Here is a 19,665-nt window from a genome sequence, read left to right as displayed (position 1 = left end):
AAAAATTGGCCCAGTTCACGTGATATCACATTGTTTTATCAACGTTTACACCTACCACGGACGATTACCATGTGAAAGACAAGGGTACCGGGTGAGTCACGACGACATATAGGCGGTACGACATTTGTCCACAAAGGCGATCACAAACGAAGTTAAACGAGGACATAGGGAACGAGAACGAGCGAGAATAGGACTCGGTTGGCAGTGGGCCATATGGGCTAGTGCCGGTAAATGCCCAGGACATAAATGGCCAGGTGTAGTCAATTGAGTAAAAGTAGCAAAATATTATTAATTAAAGCAATCTATAGACGAGGGACTCGTAACAGAGATAGAAAGAAGTAATGGAACTATTTATTGATCTTGGAATCGCCGAAGATTTTTCTTTGCTGGACTGCCTTTTTGACAGAGTCAGTGCAGTGCAAGAGACCGAATCTTCTGAACTGCTTGATGGTGTCAGCCAAGTCGACACCTTCCTTTTCGATGTAGCTGGCGAAAAAGGCGCCCAATTGGGCCAAGTAGTCGTACGATAAGGTGAATTTGTCGTTTTCCTCGTCGCACAAGTCGGCCATGGTGCTCTTGGAGTCCATTGGGGTGTTGAAACCTTCGCCTTCTCCCAAGTAGATCCCCAAGTTCTTCAAGGTATCGAAGACACCAGCTTGGTGGGCTTGGACCATGCCACCGTGTTCCTTGATCTTGTAGTCTCTGTAATATTCCTTGTACTCATCTGGAGTGGCTCTTCTGGAACCGGTCCAGCCTAATTCGATCAATTGTTCCCTGGAGATATCAGTTGGGACCTTTGTGCCTGAAAATCTGTTCATACGAATTGGATTGAACGTACCCAAGTGGAAAAGCAAGAAGATAACCAACACCTTGATGAGGTGAAAAACAAAAAATAAACACTGGCCTATAATTCCAACCGGGTCCTCGATATCAACAATCAAAGCATGGGCCAATTTATGTTGGCCAAAGTACGTGGCTAAATAACTAGCTCCACGAGTCATGTGGTTGGTCAAGCAAATACCAGGAGTTGGGGAAATGAAGTCCGGCAAATCGGTGTATAACCAGCATACCAACAACGTAATGAACGAGTAAAACGCAAACGAGTTGAACTCCCAAACTGGAAGAATTAATTGCCCTGGCCAAATGGTGTCAGCAATTTTATCGTCAAACGACACTTTCTTCAAGAACTTTTCCATCCCTGTTTCGTAACTGAACAACAACGAACCGTCTTCCGTCAAATACCCAGGACAGGTTGAAACCTGAAATCCAATTGGTTTGGAGTAATGGAATACATTTGGTCTTAATGCAATTGGCAAGGATTTGAAAATTTCAAGCAAATCTCTATATCTTTTGTCAACCTTAATCTGGAAGCAATAGTCCTTTTCCAAATCATCATTAAATCTGATATACGATTCTAAGTAGCCTGTGTCTTCTGATTCTGACACATCGTTTAATATCTTTTCATCTGACATTGTATAACCTTTAGAATGAATATGTTGTAAGAAAAGAAAACTTTTTATGGGGCCAAACGGACTATTTTTTCTTTAAATGCGTCGACAGAAGCGGAGGTGATTGACCCCATCGTATGTTACATAATACCGCCTAGCAAATTTTTTGGCCATTACGACTTTACAAGAATTCTACAGCCGTGTAGCGGAGGCATTATGGTATCTTATGTGTGTAGAGGTTGGTTGGCATAAGGATTGATTATAGAAAGAAGCTGGTGGAAGATTTGGCTTTATCTCCGTGGGGTCGATTTCGCCTAGGGTGGTGCGGTATGATTGGGGGCGTGCCTATGAGGGGCTTGGTGGGTAGATGTGTTCCAAGTAGAGGTTTATTATAGCGTTAGTGTGACAGTGTTATAGTGTTATAGTATTACAGTATGTTAATGTATGTTAATGTGTTATGATGGAAGCTGGTTGTGGGAGAAGGGTGTAGAAGTATAAAGAAGCATGTTGCATCTCGGACACGGAACAATAAGATTCCCAATGCAAAATCTGGTGCTATGAGGATATGGTGGGGAGGATTTAATGGGGTATATAATAGTAAAGCTGTTATGTGTGTGATCTAAACTGGGACCCGGAGTGGAATCTGATATAGTAATATAATGGTGTAATCATGATGCTCGAGAGTGTCAAGGTATCCTAGAGAATAATTTTGTATGACAGTAATGTTTAGATAAAAGTATAAAGTTAAGTAAAAGTCGTAGTGTAGCTAGAGTTGTTGTTTGATTTTGAAATCTGGTACATTTTACAAAATTTGCAATTTTTTCCAAAAACGCAATTTCGACCTACCAGACGAAATTAACTGACTACATAATCATATTTTATTTTCAATATATAAATTACAGCCTACCAGACAACTTCAACGGACTCCATACCTAATATTCTATTTTAACTAAATATCTAGTGGGTGGTTCATGTACATACTCATTAGATATCCATTCGCGAATGCGCCTCCAATCGCACCACAATACATCGATGGCCGATAATGTGGATTGTACAGCTCTGTTTAGTTCCTTTCAAACACAACTCGGCGAAATACGCGAATTGATATCGGGAATGGCACCTGTCACCGCTCTCCATCGATAAGCTTGGCCAAAATGTCATCATAGAGAAACGCATGCCAAACTTTAATATGATTGCCCCAAAATCAGGTTCAGCATATCAGCATAAACTGCAAGTATACAGCCAGCCACTTTATACATTCCACACGCTTTTCAATTACATCATGCACCATAACTCACTTAGAAACGTCCGTATCTACGACTGTTTCTATTAAAAGTTTCCACCTTGCTACGCAGTATACCTTAGCTACACGACTAAGCAGATTCTACATGGACCCCAAGACTCATCGAATGCCAGTCGCACCTTCTCTCCGAATCGTACCCGACGTAAACAACGTAGAACAATAAAACATTCAGCCATGTTTCACACAATCTATACTTCTATTCACTATTTCAATTAATGAGCCAATTACAGAAGTACCCAAGCCCACTCATCTCCTTGTGCCATTTGAAACACTAGACCACCACTTGAACGGTGCGTAACTTGGTTTCAAAGCTATTACCCTCGCAACATCCCTGCACCGATTGTTCGTTATCAATCTAATTTTACTATTCTACGTCAATCACCTCATTGCGCTAATATCAATGCTGTCCAATTACGTTCTGTACCCTGATTACGCTCATAATTTGCCTTACGCGAGCAACACTGCACCAAGAACACTGCGCTCGAACTCTCCTGACAATGCCAAATTCCTCGCCGTGTGCATACCAGATACCACTTGGATATCCCTTCGAGGATCACATCCATACACTACACTATCGCAAAGTGCATACAAGCTTCGATCCGTTACACAACCGGTGGCAGGAACCGAGCCGTCCACCCGTCTCGTCAGGATGGGTTGACCGGTTTGCACCTGTAGTACCAGGAGTTAATACACCCCGTCGCCAGACCCGTTCCTTCCCAGCCCGCTCGCTAATTTGGGCTCTATGGCTATGCTGTGTGGCTGTCGGCAGGACATTTTTAGGCAGAATACCATATCCATTAGCTATTAACCAAGTATTAGGGAGTCAAAATGTTAGATATTCGATGACATGTACGACCGTACACACAATATGAGATGGGCATCAATTGGCTACATAACAACCAAGATAATTAGGAGGATCGACCTTGTTCATAATCAGTTATTATCCGGAATAATAAAACACGAATTGTGCGCTCGTGTTTACATAATAAAAAATTTTTTCACCCGAATTGGGTATTAATCAATTATGGTACTGCCTTAATATATGTGTAGGCGTAGGCTATTTATATTACTATGGGACAGGATTCGATCGAGGAATAAATACTGGGATATTTCGTGAAAATCTATCATAAAATTTCCCTCTAATATTAGGTTAGACCATTTGACTGAAATAATTATTCAATAATATGTTATTCAAGTCATTAATTTCTAGTGCCTTATTGGCCACCAGTGCATTGGTTCCGTCTGCTGTTGCAGAAGACTTGCCAGAAATCGAAGTTGTTGGTAACAAATTTTTCTACTCCAACAACGGATCCCAATTCTTCATGAAGGGTGTTGCCTACCAACAAAACACTGCTAACTCATCAGATGTTTCTTTTGTTGATCCTTTGGCCGATGCTGAAGCATGTAAGAGAGATATTCCATACTTGGAAGAGTTACAGACCAACGTTATCAGAGTGTACGCTTTGAATGTTTCATTAGACCACACTGAGTGTATGAGCTTGTTACAAGATGCAGGTATTTATGTCATTGCAGATTTATCCCAACCAGATGAATCCATCAACAGAAAGAGTCCAGAATGGAACCTTGAATTATTCGACAGATACACCGGTGTTGTTGACTTGTTCCAAAACTATACCAATGTTTTAGGTTTCTTTGCTGGTAACGAAGTTACCAACGACAAGACCAACACCGATGCTTCCGCTTACGTCAAGGCTGCCGTCAGAGACACCAAGGCCTACATTAAAGCTCAAAACTACAGAACTATTCCAGTTGGTTACTCTGCTAACGATGACTCCGATATCAGAGATTCCTTAGCTGACTACTTTGCTTGTGGTAGCGAAGAAGAAAGAGCTGATTTCTTTGGTATTAACATGTACGAATGGTGTGGATCATCCAGTTTCAAGAAATCTGGTTATGAATCAATCACTAAACAATACAAGAACTTGGGTATTCCAATCTTCTTCTCCGAATATGGTTGTAACGAAGTTTCTCCTAGAAAATTCGAAGAAGTTGGAACTATTTACGGTGATGATATGACTGATGTCTGGTCCGGTGGTATTGTTTACATGTACTTCCAAGAAGAAAACGACTATGGTTTAGTTTCTGTCTCTGGTAGCAGTGTTTCCACCTTGAAAGATTTCTCTTACTTGAAAGCTGAGTTAGCTTCAATCTCTCCATCCGCCGCTCAGTCATCTTCTGTCGGATCTGCTTCCGTTACATCTTGTCCAACTTCCACATCGAACTGGTCTGCTGCTACCAAATTGCCACCAACTCCTGATAAGGAAGCTTGTGACTGCATGGCTAAATCTCTTACCTGTGTCGTTGATTCTGACGTTAGTTCCGATGATTATGAAGACTTATTCGATTACGTTTGCAGCAAAGTTGACTGTGATGGTATAAATGGTAACGGTACCACCGGTGACTACGGTGCTTACTCTCCATGTTCTGACAAGCAAAAATTGAATTTTGTCTTAAACTTGTACTACGAAGAAAACGGCTCTGCTAAGTCCGACTGTGACTTCCTGGGTTCTGCTACTACTCAAAAAGCTAACACTGCTTCTTCTTGTTCTGCTTACTTGAAGTCCGCAGGTTCTTCTGGTGTCGGAACTATTTCTGGCTCCATTCAAACTACCAAGCACACAGGTATCACCAAGACTGGTAGTTCTTCCAAATCAACTTCTGGTTCTGGTTCTGGTTCTGGTTCTGGTTCTAGTTCTAGTTCCAGCTCAACCAATACCGGTTCATCTAGTGGTTCTCATCAAATCTCATTAGGATTAGCTACTAAGAGCTTATTGGTAGGCGCTGTCTCCATCTTTGGCTTCGGTTTAATTTTCGCCTAATCAAATAATTTATAGATACGATCATAAATTATTATAAATTGCTTTAAAGTGTGTATACTGTATTCAAATTAATATATAAGCTATTGTATATACTATGTGTGATGTATTCTAGTGTAATCTACAAGTCGGTGAAATACTTCGAATTCATTCGGTTGAATTTTGGAATGCGTTTCTATATTTTGGGTATGCTACTTAACTAATCTTCATTATCTATCACCATCTTTCTAATCTCCCAAAAATAATTATGATTGAAATCGCTATTAATCAAATCGTAGTTTTCCTGTTGAAACCAGTAATTGATTTTCTTCAGCAACTTCATTTCTTCCTTGTGAAATTTTTCTATTAACCTTGGAGGTACTTCAAATTCATTACTATTTGGACTATTTGATGCAATAGAATTGGTAGATCCGGTTCTCTGTGTAAAGGCACTCACCCCTCGCCCGACAGTTTTTGTGGGTGAGTTTGGAACAGATCGTTTATTAATTTGCAAATCTGGTAAATCTGGTAATCCTTGAAACACATTGTCTTCGTCCTTATTCAAGTTTATCCATTTTAGCTGATCTGGGTCATAAACCATATTTCCCTGTAGCTTTTTGTCTTTCATATTATTCTTGAATTCACTAAAGGATATTAGCAGTGGTTTAGGTACGTTCAAGTTCTCAAATTTTACTAACTCTATATCATTCCCTTCCCACTTCTTGTTAACTGGGTTATACTTCATTTTGCTGTTATTATTAGATTGAGGTATTGGATTATCGTTTAAGTATCTTACCAAGCCAATTCGTTTATTTTTTCCGTTTGGATGTTTCATGGATAAGTTTTTTTTGCGATGTCTATTATTTAAACGGTTTTGCTTCTCTGTTATCTCCATGTATTTGTTTAATAATTGTTGTTTTTCCAATTCAATATCATGATTTAGCTTCGAATTATTTGATTTCATCGCATCATTTTTATTATAAAAAGAAGGAATTCGATCCAATTTTCGTATAATCTTGTTATTGTTATTAAACACGGGATGTTGTGTCTCAAATTCATTAACTAAATCCATAGTTGACTTATACTTTTTTGCTTTCGACAAATTATTCTTGTTATTGAAATTGGGCATGGAGCTCTTTATGTTGACAGTCTTATTACCCCGAGCATATTGCTTTAGTTTATCAACATCTAATTTTATGGGAACATCCGTGTCAAAACCATCTTCAAAATTTTCAAAATCATCTTTGGTATATTCATAATCAACCGTTTTTTCATTCTCTAATGCATCGGTATCTATAGGGTTGTGGTCATAGAATGTGAAATCTTTCAATTTCAACGTATTGGTTTCATCATTTGCAAGCCTTTTGTATTTCTTAAACAACTCTCTTTCTTCAATTTCTGCATCATTTTGTAATTTCTGTTGTTTCATTAATAAATGTCTATTGGCTTTGCTGGTATTTCCATTGCCCCCACTACTATATATTCCACTTTCCTCATTTCCGAATATATCATCAACATCATTAATATCATCAAAATCATCGTCATTAAATTGTGAGGTTACATCAGTATCATTTGTATCTTCACTATATTCAGATAATGATTTACTCCTCATTCTTGGCTTTGGCGACGAAGTAGATATAGTCCCGGGTGATAATTTCAATTCGTCATCATCCGGTTCATTTAGAGTTGTTCTATAGTTTAACTGCAAATCATCACGGACAAAATCCTCGTCTCCAAAACCTAGATCATCAGGATCTTCGTCTTGGAATTGATGAATTCTATTATTAATATTATTACTATCGTTTGAAACACGGTCTTTCTTTAATCTTAACGTTTCCAATTCATTAGCACTAATCTTTAAAGTTTTAAATTCATCTTCAATAGGTAAATCTTCAAATGCATCCCCTTCGAATATATTGTCTTCTTCATTATTGTCTTCATTGTCTTGGAATCGAGCTAGTAAGTCACTTTTGCTGGAGAATCTCCCTGCTCTGTTAGTTGTGGGAGTTATGTTCAATCCCGATCTGAACGATGATGGCTTTCTTGAAATAGGCTTGGGATTTCGATTGATAGAATTCATCTACACGTTACTATATAGGCTCATGTGCCCTTAATTATTAATTGGTAAGGTATTTATTTTGAATCAACCTTCTGTTGATTCTTGATCTATTTTGTAAACACCTAGTGATTCAAAAAGTTCCAACAAGTCACGTGCAAATCATTTCATTGATTTGGTTTGGCTCTTAGGACAGTTCTAGGAGCGTTATCGCCAGTATCATTATTATTTTGATGGTTGGGCTGAATAATCTCTGCAATAAATGAAGGTAGTTGTCTTCTAAAGTTGGGTATATAGCTTTCGGCGAGGACTGGCGCCAAGATCAATGCAATAAAACAAAGCATTAATGTGAAGAATAGGAAGCTATATTTTAAAATTTTTAGCTTTCGTTTCCTTCGTTGCCTTTTGGATAGGATAGGTTCTCTGAATTGCTTTGTAGGTTTGAACCAGAATAGCATACTTGAATGCCATTTATCTATAAAAGGAATTAATAATACGGGGCCCATGACAAATAGGAGACAATGTGCTAAAATAAAATCGTAGGCATATAGATTCATTTCACATATTTTAACAATAAACTCACGTAAGGGTTGAGTTATGACAAGCCAACCTAATCCACTAGTTATCCATTTCCCTGACCACCACGCCCGGTTACTATAATCATCTTTTAATTCACGGGATAGACAAATTGACATTGTGAATTGTAATATTGTCTTTTGAATTGCAATCATACAAATAAACCCACATAAAGTTCTCGTAAAATTTAGCCCTTCTAGATACAAGAATACTTCAAAATTAACTAGGTTTATTAACACCGACATCAAATGAGCAAAGCTAGCGATGAAGCTTGGCACCCTTGTACAGCAGCATGATAGAATAGGTCCCAAAGTGCACGAAAAAACAAACAAAAGTAAAGTTATCAAAATACTAAAGATTATTGGAATAAAGCATAGTATAATGATCCTGAATAATGGGTTCACCCGACTAGGGTTGGAAACACCATTTTGCGCGTTAATGAACATATAAGGAACCAAGTAGCAAACAATGCAAATTAATGGTATGACAATTTGGTCAATGAAACTATTCCATCTTGAAGGCCTTCTTGATGCATCGTTTATTCTTTGGCCAACTTCTCCTAGAGCATTTTTTTTATAACCTGTATATTTGGCTCTATGAGACCTTATAAAACCAATCCATGAATTTCTATGCCAGCTAGAGTTACCCCTTGAAAGCCATCTTAAAAATTCTCTGTAATCAATGAAAAAATCACCCCAGGAAAATTGATGAGGATTAAAGATAAAAGGTGCAAGGCACATAGAAACAAAAGTTATGCAAAACCATAGCAACGAAGGTTGCCACATGGATAAGGATGCAAATATAACAATCAAAAATACCGTTGATCCTGAATAAATTGATGTTGAAGCATATCTACTGTATAATGTATTAAACGATATTCGAGAAGTAGCAAAACCTCTCCCAGTAGCAACATATTTAGCCCCTCCAAATGTTATATTGTCTTTCAACGACTTTGCATAAATCTGACACACAAAAACTTCAAAAAATGGTGCCAACGAAACAAAATGATGAAATATTCTATAAATTGCTTTAATAAACCCTTTTTCAATCAATTCCTGAAAAATTAACGGTATAAATGAAATGAAAAAGCAGATGAATACAGAAAGAACAAATCTCGATACCCAATTTAAAACGGGTTGCAAATTATAACATCCCAACGGCACCTGTAAATCAGTAAATGGAATATTCAGATCGTACATACAAACCACTGATTCATGTTTTAAAGATCCAAGGTTAACTAAAACCAACATAAACAAGTGTACCGATAACATAATGAAAAGATTGTTAATATGAAATCCAGCGTGGGCATAATAGAAAGACAAGAATCTATCAATTGGAAGCTGAGTACCTAGGTAATAATATTCACGAGACAATATTTGTTCCCCCATACCAGCTCCTATTTTTGTAGTAAAGTTCAATATAGTACCGAAACCAAGATCTCGACCTTTCCCACATTGATAGTAATCGCAATGTTTAATTCTACCTCCACGACAGACAGCTGTCATACCAGCATATATATCCTCATTTAAATGTAACCCTTTTTGGGCTTTAGAGACTCCACCTCTAGTTGTCATGAATATCCCGTTCAAAAAGTCAGGGTGCCCGTAATGCAATTTCCCACCGATTTCAGCTAAAGTACGAGCAAATAATGTACCAAATGTTTGCTCCTTCCCAGCTGCAATATCGCCTAGCACTCCTATATTTTCTGAAAATATATATTCCCTAGCACCCAAAATTGCTACTGGATCTTTGAGATTTTCCAGAAAGATTCCTGGAACATATTCAGACGAAGGATCCATGTCTATTTCTTCAAATTCAGCTAATACTGACTTAATTTTAAGGCATTCTTCAAGATAATTATCTTGGTTTGCATCGATGACTTGGATATATTCACCTCGATAAAAAATGATACAGTTATTTTGGTTGTCAGACTTCCCATCGCCTAATATTGGATTTCCCGATAGTTTAACTCGGTATTTCTTTTTATAGTTGCCATAAGAATCCTTTTCAGATACATTAAGTAATGTTGAGTAATAAGTTGTCTGGTCGCCGTTAACTTCTTCTTCCAAATAAGAGATTTGAATTTGAGGATAGATACCAAATAATAACTCAGCATCATTAAGTTCATTTTCATGAAACTTTTGAAACCTTTGCATCGAAATTAACAACTTGAACTTTCTTTGCACAAATTCATTAAGTTCTGTATCAACATCAAAATAACTATTTGAATCCAAATCGTAATTTTCAAGTTTGTATAATAGCTTGATAGCCTTTTCGTAATTCATGAAACCAGATATGGTTCTAAATAAGGTTTGACATCTTAATGACGACCATATTCTTGTTCTTAATGTATATTCAGGAGAAGAGTCCTTAAATCCAACACAATAATATGGCAAGTCGCTAATTTGATTATTCACAAGATCTGATTCATGTTTATGATTTAGCAGTTGTTCGCTTGGAAAATCTGCTTCGCCTAAATCCAATGGCTGCGAAGAAACTAAAGATAGGATTTTCGTGTCTTCAACAAATAATTCCCAATCAGTCGAATGCAACAGTTTCAAATATTCAAGCAACGAAACTTTTGAATGCTTATCTTCTTTAATGATTTCCCTCAAGCTTAGGATAATTTTCTCAGAATAATGAGGAATTAAAACTGTAAATGCTGGAATTGCTAAAATAGGAAACGGTTCTGGTAATGGACTAGATAAAGATTGGGCGAAGAATGAAATTCTCCTTTCAGCTTCTTTACTAGCAGTGAAAAAATCATGTAAATTTAATGAATTATCATCCTGCAATATAAAGAACAAAGGAGACCTTAGATATGTCTTGTCCATACTTTCCTCATTTGATACATTAATTTGTTGATAAACTAATTTATTAACTTGATCAATAGAAAGCAAATGTTCTCGATACATTGAAAGAACAATACTATTCCAGATTTGTGAGATTAATAATGCAGAATCAATTTTCGAAGTTCCATTTAAATATATAATCTTGCTAAAGATTCTTTCAGGTAATCTTGAAAAGATATTCCTCCATGGCGTGAAGATTGAAATACCCAATGAAAATGAAAGTCCGATTGAAAATATGCAATTGCAAATGATGTACCATAGATACGTATCTAGGAAAAACAAAACCAAGTCTGTGACATATAGCAATATTAAGGTGAACCTAGCTTGTTGTTTGCAAAGTAAATTACCAAGAAAAATGTCTCCTTTGCATCTTGTCATTTCCATTATAGAAAGAACCCGAATTGGGTCTCTCAAAGATAATGTAAGAAAGAAGTATGATTCTGAAAATTTTGCAAGGAATACACAAACCCATAGTAGATAAGAATAGATCTGATTCCTCAAATGTAATTTAGGAAATGATGATGTGAAAATTTCGGTCTTGATAATATTTGAGTTTTTCTTTAAAAAGAAATTGAAAAGCCTATTGGGGGACTCAATTGCAAAATAAAGAAACGTGATAATAGATATAACAAACTGTATTATCCCAACAATATGACCTATTTTTGAATATTTATCAATCGGTAGAAACAAGAAGATGTAAACTGAGGGACCTGCATTGATGATAGTTATTAAAACAAGGAGCACTAACTTGAAAAACAAGTGTTGAGCCCCAGGCCATTTCCTAGGAACAAACAACCACTCGATCAAGGTTGCCAATATAGTAAGTAAACAAGCAACTGTCCCACCTAAAGCTACTGCCGACCATTGAACTTGGGGAGCTGGTTTGTTATCGAGAAGTTGAACATAATTCTTGGTGTAGATTGTTGGAGAATTAAAGCATGTATAGTACCAAAACATGGTGACATGGATGACCCACACTCTGCTAAAATTTGTGAACAAATGGAGCCAAGTTCTGCGTTCACTGTATGTTTTGTAAAACAATTTCTTCCATTTGATAGATTTAAACTTGGTATATCTTTGGTTTCGGGGGTACTCGTATAACAAAGATTTGTCCAATAGCATTATCTTTTCGAGATTACCTCGGTACCAAAAGAACTGATTCACGTCATCATATCCTATAATATCACTGTGATCCTTTTCTGATTTTTTCCACACATTGTTCACTAGTTCATACTGTTGATTTCTTATGTATGAATAAATGGGAGTAACAACAGTATCAAGAAATTCAAACTCGTTGGCCTTGGTGTCCAATTCCGCTGATTCAAAATAATCAAAGGCACACTTGTAGATAAAACAAATACATTCGGGCATAAACCGTAAGTTATTTGCTTCCCCCCATATGAGTAGATATAAGGCAATCTGATAGATATAGTCTTCATCGGTATAATTTTTCATCCTAAGCCGCCAGTTGTACTCCATAGCCAATAAGCAACTTGTGTCTTGTATGTCATTGAGGTTATAAGGGGTATTCAGTTTTGACTTGAATTTTGCAAAATCCTTAAACCATCTCCATTGCTTTTCATTCACTTTAACATTTTCATCCAACTCAAAATGCGCTGCAAAATACCACTTCTTATAGTTCGAGTGTTCGCCTCCAATATAATCGGCATGCAACGATAGTAGTGCCAACTTGCATGACATTCTACTAGACCTCGAGTCAAGCAGCGTCATAAAAAGGTCATATATATTACTCTGACTATCACTCTGGAACCCAAACATATTTCCAAGCGTCAAAAATATCTGCCAGATCTCGTCCTTGTTAATTGGTGCTCCGTTCTGGATACACCAAGAAGGATAAGGTGTCGCTTCTTCCTTGATCCCATTACAATATGTGCTACCTTCTATATCACTAACTTCCGATACAATACCATTATCTTCCTCTCCGTCCACCTCTTCAATCATTCCACCGTTTTCAACCCCGTTCATTTCTGTTTCCCCTTCTAATGCGTCGTAGATCCCGCTACCCATACTCTGGTAAATCGAGAACTCGCGATACGCATCCGCCGACGTTTGACTATGCATATCTACGACAATGATTTGTTAATCTGTATCTATAGAACTCCTAATGACGTTGGCGACAAAGGAACGCTGTTATAGTTGTTTTACCGCTATGGATGGTTGCAAATTCTGTCATTTTATATGGCAAACTCGTGCGTCAACCAAATATTTCAAAAACAACCAAAAAAATTGCCTTCAGCCAGATTCGAACTGACGATCTCCTCATTACTAGTGAGGTGCCTTACCAACTTGGCCATAAAGGCATAACTGAAAAGTTTTCTTGCAGATAGTATCTACCAGCAGTCTGGTACTAATAAGAAAATATGTACTGACAGCATAAGGGAAAGAATATCCAGTTCTCAAGATCCATATTATCTATAAATGTGTATGCTGATACTATTCCATTCTTCATCATATTATTAATCTTATATCTTGCAATACCTGAATGGATTAAGGATGAACTATAGGATGAACCAGAGGAGTACAATTATCATGATTAACCGTTGGTAGAGAGTGATTATAATGAATTATCGAATTTTAATTCAAGACTCCTCTAAAGTACTCTTGAATTAATGTATATAAATTATATTAACTAACCTGTGTTATATTGACTCTATCATATCCTATATTCTACTATATAGTATAGAAATCTTCTAGAAGCCCAATCACGCTCTTCGCACTATATCGCCACAAAATCACCAAATTTTTAATTACACAAATTCTCAGGGATTTTAATAACAACTGGTGTTTAAGTCTTTATTTGTTTTTCAAGTATACAGTGTAAATCGAAAACATAGCACAAAATTGAAATTTAATACCAACAAGATTTAGATTTCAATTATTTACATTAATTAAGGGATTGAAACGGCTATTAAGACATTTTATTGGATTGATTGTTGAGTAATTGGATTAGGATTATTATTGAAAACGAAACGTGCTGTGTTGGTCATTTTAGTGGACACAACCCAGAGATATAATATATTTTGCAAGCTAAGCGATAACACAAATTGCCGGTATTTGGATAGAGCAGACGATACGTAAGATGATGACATTGCCAAACGACGAACCAACGATTTCGCCCGACGATGCTGCCACTGCGGCAGCAGTGGCAGCAGCCAGCACTGCAGCGGCAGCGGTAGCAGCGATTCCCCAATTGAAGGACGATGACCACCTGCTTCACCACCAGTTTGTGCAGCAGCACCACCACCAACTTCAGGAACAGCATGCACATCAACAACATGCGCTTCAGCAACACCATCAGCACCATCAACACCATCAACATCCCCACGAACATGATCACGACCAGTTGAACTCGCAGCTCAACCACCAGTTGCAACAGCATAACTTGGCACACCACCAGTTGAACCACACGCCACACCATCATCTTGAGATGTTGGCACAGGCCAACGAGGAAGATTTTCTCGACTCTACCAACAGGAAGGTGGCGCCAAGGTCGAGCGATTTGTTCAAGGTGGGTCCGCAGTTCAGCGAAACCAGGCACCACCAAGACATTTACTGTAAGAGAAATGATATGGACGTGAATCCTATTTTAGAAGCCAGAATTGATAGAGGGTTCGAGGTGGGTGAAAATGGTACTTGGATTGGTTACAAGAGAAACTATTTCACCTTGGTAGCTTCGTTTTCGTTAGAAAACTTCAACTTTGATCGTTTTATTCAGAATAAGTTTTACACGTACGAGAAATCGTCCAAGAATGGCGAGTCGGTTGGCGAAAATAAAGTTGAAATCAGCTATTTTGCAATTAGATTGGTTGCCAAATGCTCTGACGACGATGTGGCTATCAGCCTTGTTCAGCACACCGCCAAGAGAGACAAGGGTCCTCAATTCCCTCCGCCAATCTACCCAGCTGTTCCTGGCGACTTGCCTGACCACGAAACAGTCAGGGCCTCGTGTAACAAGCGTAACGGTAATAAGATTGAAAATATGAATAAGGTTTTCTACTTTGATAGAGCCGAGTATTATCACAATACCAATTTGGACACTTTGAAAGATGACTCCGTTTTGAAGAACTACCCAAGTGATTCTATTGCCAGAGTGGCCAGATTCGAAAGAATCCAGTTTACCTCTTCTATCAGATTGAAATCTACTTCGGTCAATTCAAGATACTTCACCTTACATGTCGAGTTACTCGGAATCATCGAGAACGAAGATTGTCAAATCCAACCAATATTATTGTCGTCTATTGAAACACCTCCTTTGATTATCAGAGGAAGATCTCCATCAAACTATCACAAGGATAGAACTTCGGGTTACAGAGGTCATATTTAACAACCATAATCTGTTCTCCCATAACTGCCCAATAATAAGGAAAAAGCTAAAAAAAAATGATAAGATTTCCGTGGTGTACTTTTAGTTGTTTGTATTTTAGGTTAATATATATTTAGGTATCAATTTGCTTTTTATTGTTAATAATATTCTCATGGAATATCTGATATATCTGAATTGTCACCACAAAATGTAATGTTCGATATACATTTATGTATATCATATTTTTTGTATTTCAGTATCTCCGAAAGTGGTGTGGTCATTAGAGTCGTTCGCACTGAAAAAATCATCAAACTCGATGTTAGCTGTCTACTATTTTTTTCCGACCCCATATTTTATATGATCTTCTAGTTTTCATCTTATTACATTATACTTGTTATTAGTTGTATCAGCTCATTAGACTATAAAGGTGATTGTGAACTTTCCTTCATTCGTAATATTTATTTCCGGTTGATTCCTAGAGACTTAGTTACATTAAAATTGAACTTACAAAAACTATCAATATATAAATAGAACATAACATAAACGTCAGAGAAAGGTATAGTACATTAGATTAAGCATAATGATACCGACAACTAATAGAAATAAACTAAATATGAATTGCAACGAGGAGTCGACGCCATTTGAACCTGTTCGAGTGATTGATAAGCAATCGTTGGATTATGTATTAAGGTCTGGGGTCTCGGGTGGTTTAGCTGGAAGTGCAGCTAAAACTCTAATTGCCCCATTGGATAGAGTAAAGATTCTCTTTCAAACGTCAAACCCAGAATTTTTAAAGTATAGAGGCAAGTTTTCAGGACTCTTTCGTGCAAGTAAGCGAATCTGGTCCAACGATGGGTTTTATGGGTTATTTCAAGGTCATTCGGTTACTTTGTTAAGAATCTTCCCCTATGCAGCTATTAAGTTTGTTGCTTATGAGCAAATCAGAACTATTTTGATCCCAACGGATTTACACGAAACTGCAATTAGAAGATTTATGGCTGGTTCATTATCTGGTTTAGCAAGCGTTTTCTTTACATATCCATTGGATTTACTTAGAGTTAGAATGGCATTTGAAACTAAGCATTTACACAACGATGACATAAGGGCTAATAGTCGTCAACACATCATAGCGCAGCATCGAGGACGATTAAGTACAACCGTTCGAGAAATATTAAATGAACGCCCACCCCATAAAGTAAATGACCCTACCTGGTTCAAACTCATGAGACAGAATTTGCCTCCGTCAGTAATGTCATTATCAAACTTTTACAGAGGGTTTGCTCCAACTATTTTGGGAATGATTCCCTACGCGGGGGTATCATTCTATACGCACGATTTGATCCATGATATCTTGAGATCCAAATATTTATCGAAGTACACTGTTCAGTCAGCAGGTGCTCTTTCCCACTCGATTTCCACTTCATCTTCAAGCAATAGAGTTATTAGAAAATCTTCGAGCAATAAAGACCAAATAAATTCAAGAGATTCCAGGTTGCCTTTGAAAGCATATGCGCAATTACTAGCAGGTGGACTCGCCGGTATGTGTTCACAAACTGCTGCATATCCATTTGAAGTTATAAGAAGAAGAATGCAAGTGGGTGGTGCGGTAAATCAAGGGCAACATTTATCATTCAAATCCACGGCAAAAATAGTTTATAGAGAAAGCGGATTTAGAGGCTTTTTTGTTGGTTTAAGTATTGGCTACATAAAAGTCATCCCGATGGTTGCATGTTCATTTTACGTTTACGAAAGATGTAAAATGTTTTTCGGAATATGATCAGATGAAATTCTTATCATTTATATTACTTCATTACATACATAGATCCATATTTAGTATTTTGTATTTATATATTTATTAATTCATTTATTTATATCATATTTGAATATTCGTTAGTTATCAATTCATATAATATGTATTTGAATATTCGTTAGTTATCAATTCATATAATATGTATTTGAATATTCGTTAGTTTATTTATTTGTCCTTTTTATGTATTTGTTCGTGTATTGATTTACTTTATTCATTTATTTATTCGAAAGTATACCTTCCAATATGTACAAGAAAGTCTTAGTCTAAAAAAACCAACTGAACCACTTCTTCTTACCGTTAGGTCTGGTGCCAAATTTTTGGCTTGACGCAGTAATATCCTTGATGGTACCTTTGGCGATAGAAGCAGTTGTGGATAACTTATCACTTCCAATTTTGAATCCCCAATTTCTCAAGCCCTTTACAATACCAGGCGTAATGGCAGCAGTGATTGGCAATCTAATAAAAATCAATGACTTGTGGATACCGTATGCAATTGCAAATTCTGTCCATGAAAACTGTGACAAAAGCATCGTGAAAAAACTACCATTTTCATTCACTTCTTCAGAATTACTTTGTTCATTCATTTCTTCTATCTTACTTATCTCGTGCTTCTTCTGTAATTCTTCATCCGAAACCCCGTAACCAAAAGTTTGTTTTACTTTGTTCTCATAGTACTCGATTTGTTCTTTACCCATGGAGTGAACCAAAACATAACATATTGGTAAATCAATAAACGAAATTGCTAAATAAACTCCTAAACCAGCATATCCATATTCTTTCATTAAATGTTTAAGACTCTTTGGTTTATTTGGCGCTTGTGGAGGTGGCGTCGGTTTGCCCGATTTCAAGGTCGATTGAAATCTCTTGAGAAATTGATTCTTTGGAATTTGTCTAGTGACAATTTGTCCTGGTGATCTAGAAAATAAGGGTTTTACCGGTATCTGTATTCTACTTAATAAGTTCATTCTGGACATTTTGTATGGATGTTCTATATATTTAGGATGAGTGATACTTGATCATATAAATTTCCATTTTTTCTACACTTGCGAACCGAAATTTCTAGGGCCTACAAAATTTATATGCACAAAATATACTGTTATTCCTACTATATACAACTAATTAACGGAATTGAGAATAGAAGCGTTCTTCAGAGAATCTTTGTTCTACTCTGTCAAGTATTTCCTTTGTATAAACTTCTGTCAATAGTTCACCACCTTTTAAGACCCTATCTTCGTGCAACTTCTGTTCTTCTTTCGTCATTATAACAACGTTTTGATAAGATAATTCTTTTCTTGGATCCCATCTGGATAACGTCAACCTGGTCGAGTAGTTGGATATAGGGGACTTGCCGTGGAAAACTTCTTCTAAGATATAGTTGACGTCGTTCAATGCGATAGGAACTCTTTGGTCCAATTTGCCAATTCTAGATTGTTGACCCGCCAAACTCTGTAATATTCCGTCGTAGACCTTGTATCTGTTCTTACCCTCAATTGGTTCAACCGGGTATCCTGAGATGGAGGTAATGAGGTGGGTGGCAAGGGTCAATCCAAACATACCTGGCATTGTACCTAAAACAGGCAAAATCCTAACTCTGAAGTTCTTGATGGCCGATAATTGATCAACCTCACCTTTTGCAATTTCGGCATCAGTTAATGGCATTAATTGAGCTTTTCTTGGGTCTGGCTTTTCGGCAGAGAATACAACTGGGATGCTGCTAATAATACCTCTCTTTTTCAAACGAATACGTACTGAACGTGATAATGGATCTTCTTCAGTCTTGGATATATCAGAAATATTAACTCTGGTTGGGTCCGACTTGCACGCTGCACCTCCCGAGGAAATAACCGGTAACTTCTTTTCGTGACAGAAAGTTAACAAGTCCACTTTAGTATCTATATTATCAATGCAATCAACAACGTACGTTGGTTTGAAATCTTCGCCAAATATTAATTCTTCGGCCACATCTATGTTCCACAATTGGTTTTTGGTATCGATTTCAATCCAAGGTGCAATTTGTAATAAATGATTTCTCAAACATTCCACTTTGGATATTCCAACATCTTTCAAGTTTGCTACTGCATGTCTATTCAAGGAACTCAACGAAACCTGGTCAAAGTCTATTACCCTAATTTTACCCACGCCAGATCTAACTAACATCGTCGTGACCCATGACCCAACTCCACCAGCACCAACAACCACAATGTTTTGGTTTCTTACCTTTTCCATGCCTCCTTCCGTCAAAAATGCATAGTTACGAGCCAACTGTTCTTGAATTAGTTCTTCTGAATAGTCTTTATTTGTTTCTGTAATTTGTTTAGTCGATGGAGGTGACTTTACGTTATCACGAGAGTCCATATATCTATGAAACCCTTCCACAACTCCTGTTGTAACCAACGCAGTTGCAACTACTAGCATCCACACTTTGGAATGACAAGACATGTTAACTTGATATGATAGAGAAAAGAGATGATCCTTTTGCA

The 19,665-nt window shown here is 37.2% G+C and overlaps 8 protein-coding genes and 1 non-coding gene across 9 annotated transcripts; 3 read left to right on the top strand and 6 right to left on the bottom strand. All coding sequences in view use genetic code 12, as the record gives it.

The window, feature by feature from the left end:
- Positions 1-347: 347 nt before the first annotated feature.
- DEHA2A07392g (DEHA2A07392p) lies at positions 348-1,472 on the bottom strand (the record flags this gene model as incomplete). The annotated part of the gene is made up of 1 exon (XM_456647.1): positions 348-1,472. The coding sequence occupies one exon, from the start codon at positions 1,470-1,472 to the stop codon at positions 348-350; it is 1,125 nt and encodes a 374-aa protein (XP_456647.1).
- Positions 1,473-3,935: 2,463 nt separating this feature from the next.
- DEHA2A07370g (DEHA2A07370p) lies at positions 3,936-5,591 on the top strand (the record flags this gene model as incomplete). Its single annotated transcript, XM_456646.1, has 1 exon — positions 3,936-5,591. The coding sequence occupies one exon, from the start codon at positions 3,936-3,938 to the stop codon at positions 5,589-5,591; it is 1,656 nt and encodes a 551-aa protein (XP_456646.2).
- Positions 5,592-5,787: 196 nt separating this feature from the next.
- Positions 5,788-7,647, bottom strand: DEHA2A07348g (DEHA2A07348p; the record flags this gene model as incomplete). Its single annotated transcript, XM_456645.1, has 1 exon — positions 5,788-7,647. One exon carries the CDS (start codon positions 7,645-7,647, stop codon positions 5,788-5,790), a length of 1,860 nt encoding a protein of 619 aa, XP_456645.2.
- A 143-nt stretch (positions 7,648-7,790) lies between these two features.
- DEHA2A07326g (DEHA2A07326p) lies at positions 7,791-13,133 on the bottom strand (the record flags this gene model as incomplete). Its single annotated transcript, XM_456644.2, has 1 exon — positions 7,791-13,133. One exon carries the CDS (start codon positions 13,131-13,133, stop codon positions 7,791-7,793), a length of 5,343 nt encoding a protein of 1,780 aa, XP_456644.2.
- A 166-nt stretch (positions 13,134-13,299) lies between these two features.
- On the bottom strand, positions 13,300-13,372 carry DEHA2A07304r. The gene has a single exon. It is a non-coding gene; the product is annotated as a tRNA-Thr (tRNA).
- Positions 13,373-14,151: 779 nt separating this feature from the next.
- Positions 14,152-15,396, top strand: DEHA2A07282g (DEHA2A07282p; the record flags this gene model as incomplete). The annotated part of the gene is made up of 1 exon (XM_456643.1): positions 14,152-15,396. One exon carries the CDS (start codon positions 14,152-14,154, stop codon positions 15,394-15,396), a length of 1,245 nt encoding a protein of 414 aa, XP_456643.2.
- Positions 15,397-15,955: 559 nt separating this feature from the next.
- On the top strand, positions 15,956-17,152 carry DEHA2A07260g (DEHA2A07260p; the record flags this gene model as incomplete). Its single annotated transcript, XM_456642.1, has 1 exon — positions 15,956-17,152. One exon carries the CDS (start codon positions 15,956-15,958, stop codon positions 17,150-17,152), a length of 1,197 nt encoding a protein of 398 aa, XP_456642.1.
- A 296-nt stretch (positions 17,153-17,448) lies between these two features.
- Positions 17,449-18,159, bottom strand: DEHA2A07238g (DEHA2A07238p; the record flags this gene model as incomplete). The annotated part of the gene is made up of 1 exon (XM_456641.1): positions 17,449-18,159. One exon carries the CDS (start codon positions 18,157-18,159, stop codon positions 17,449-17,451), a length of 711 nt encoding a protein of 236 aa, XP_456641.1.
- Positions 18,160-18,304: 145 nt separating this feature from the next.
- Positions 18,305-19,624, bottom strand: DEHA2A07216g (DEHA2A07216p; the record flags this gene model as incomplete). The annotated part of the gene is made up of 1 exon (XM_002769953.1): positions 18,305-19,624. The coding sequence occupies one exon, from the start codon at positions 19,622-19,624 to the stop codon at positions 18,305-18,307; it is 1,320 nt and encodes a 439-aa protein (XP_002769999.1).
- Positions 19,625-19,665: the final 41 nt, after the last annotated feature.

The sequence above is a fragment of the Debaryomyces hansenii genome (genome assembly GCF_000006445.2).
Source record: "Debaryomyces hansenii CBS767 chromosome A complete sequence".
Lineage (NCBI taxonomy): Eukaryota > Fungi > Ascomycota > Pichiomycetes > Serinales > Debaryomycetaceae > Debaryomyces > Debaryomyces hansenii.
This window is presented reverse-complemented; position numbering and strand designations above follow the sequence as displayed.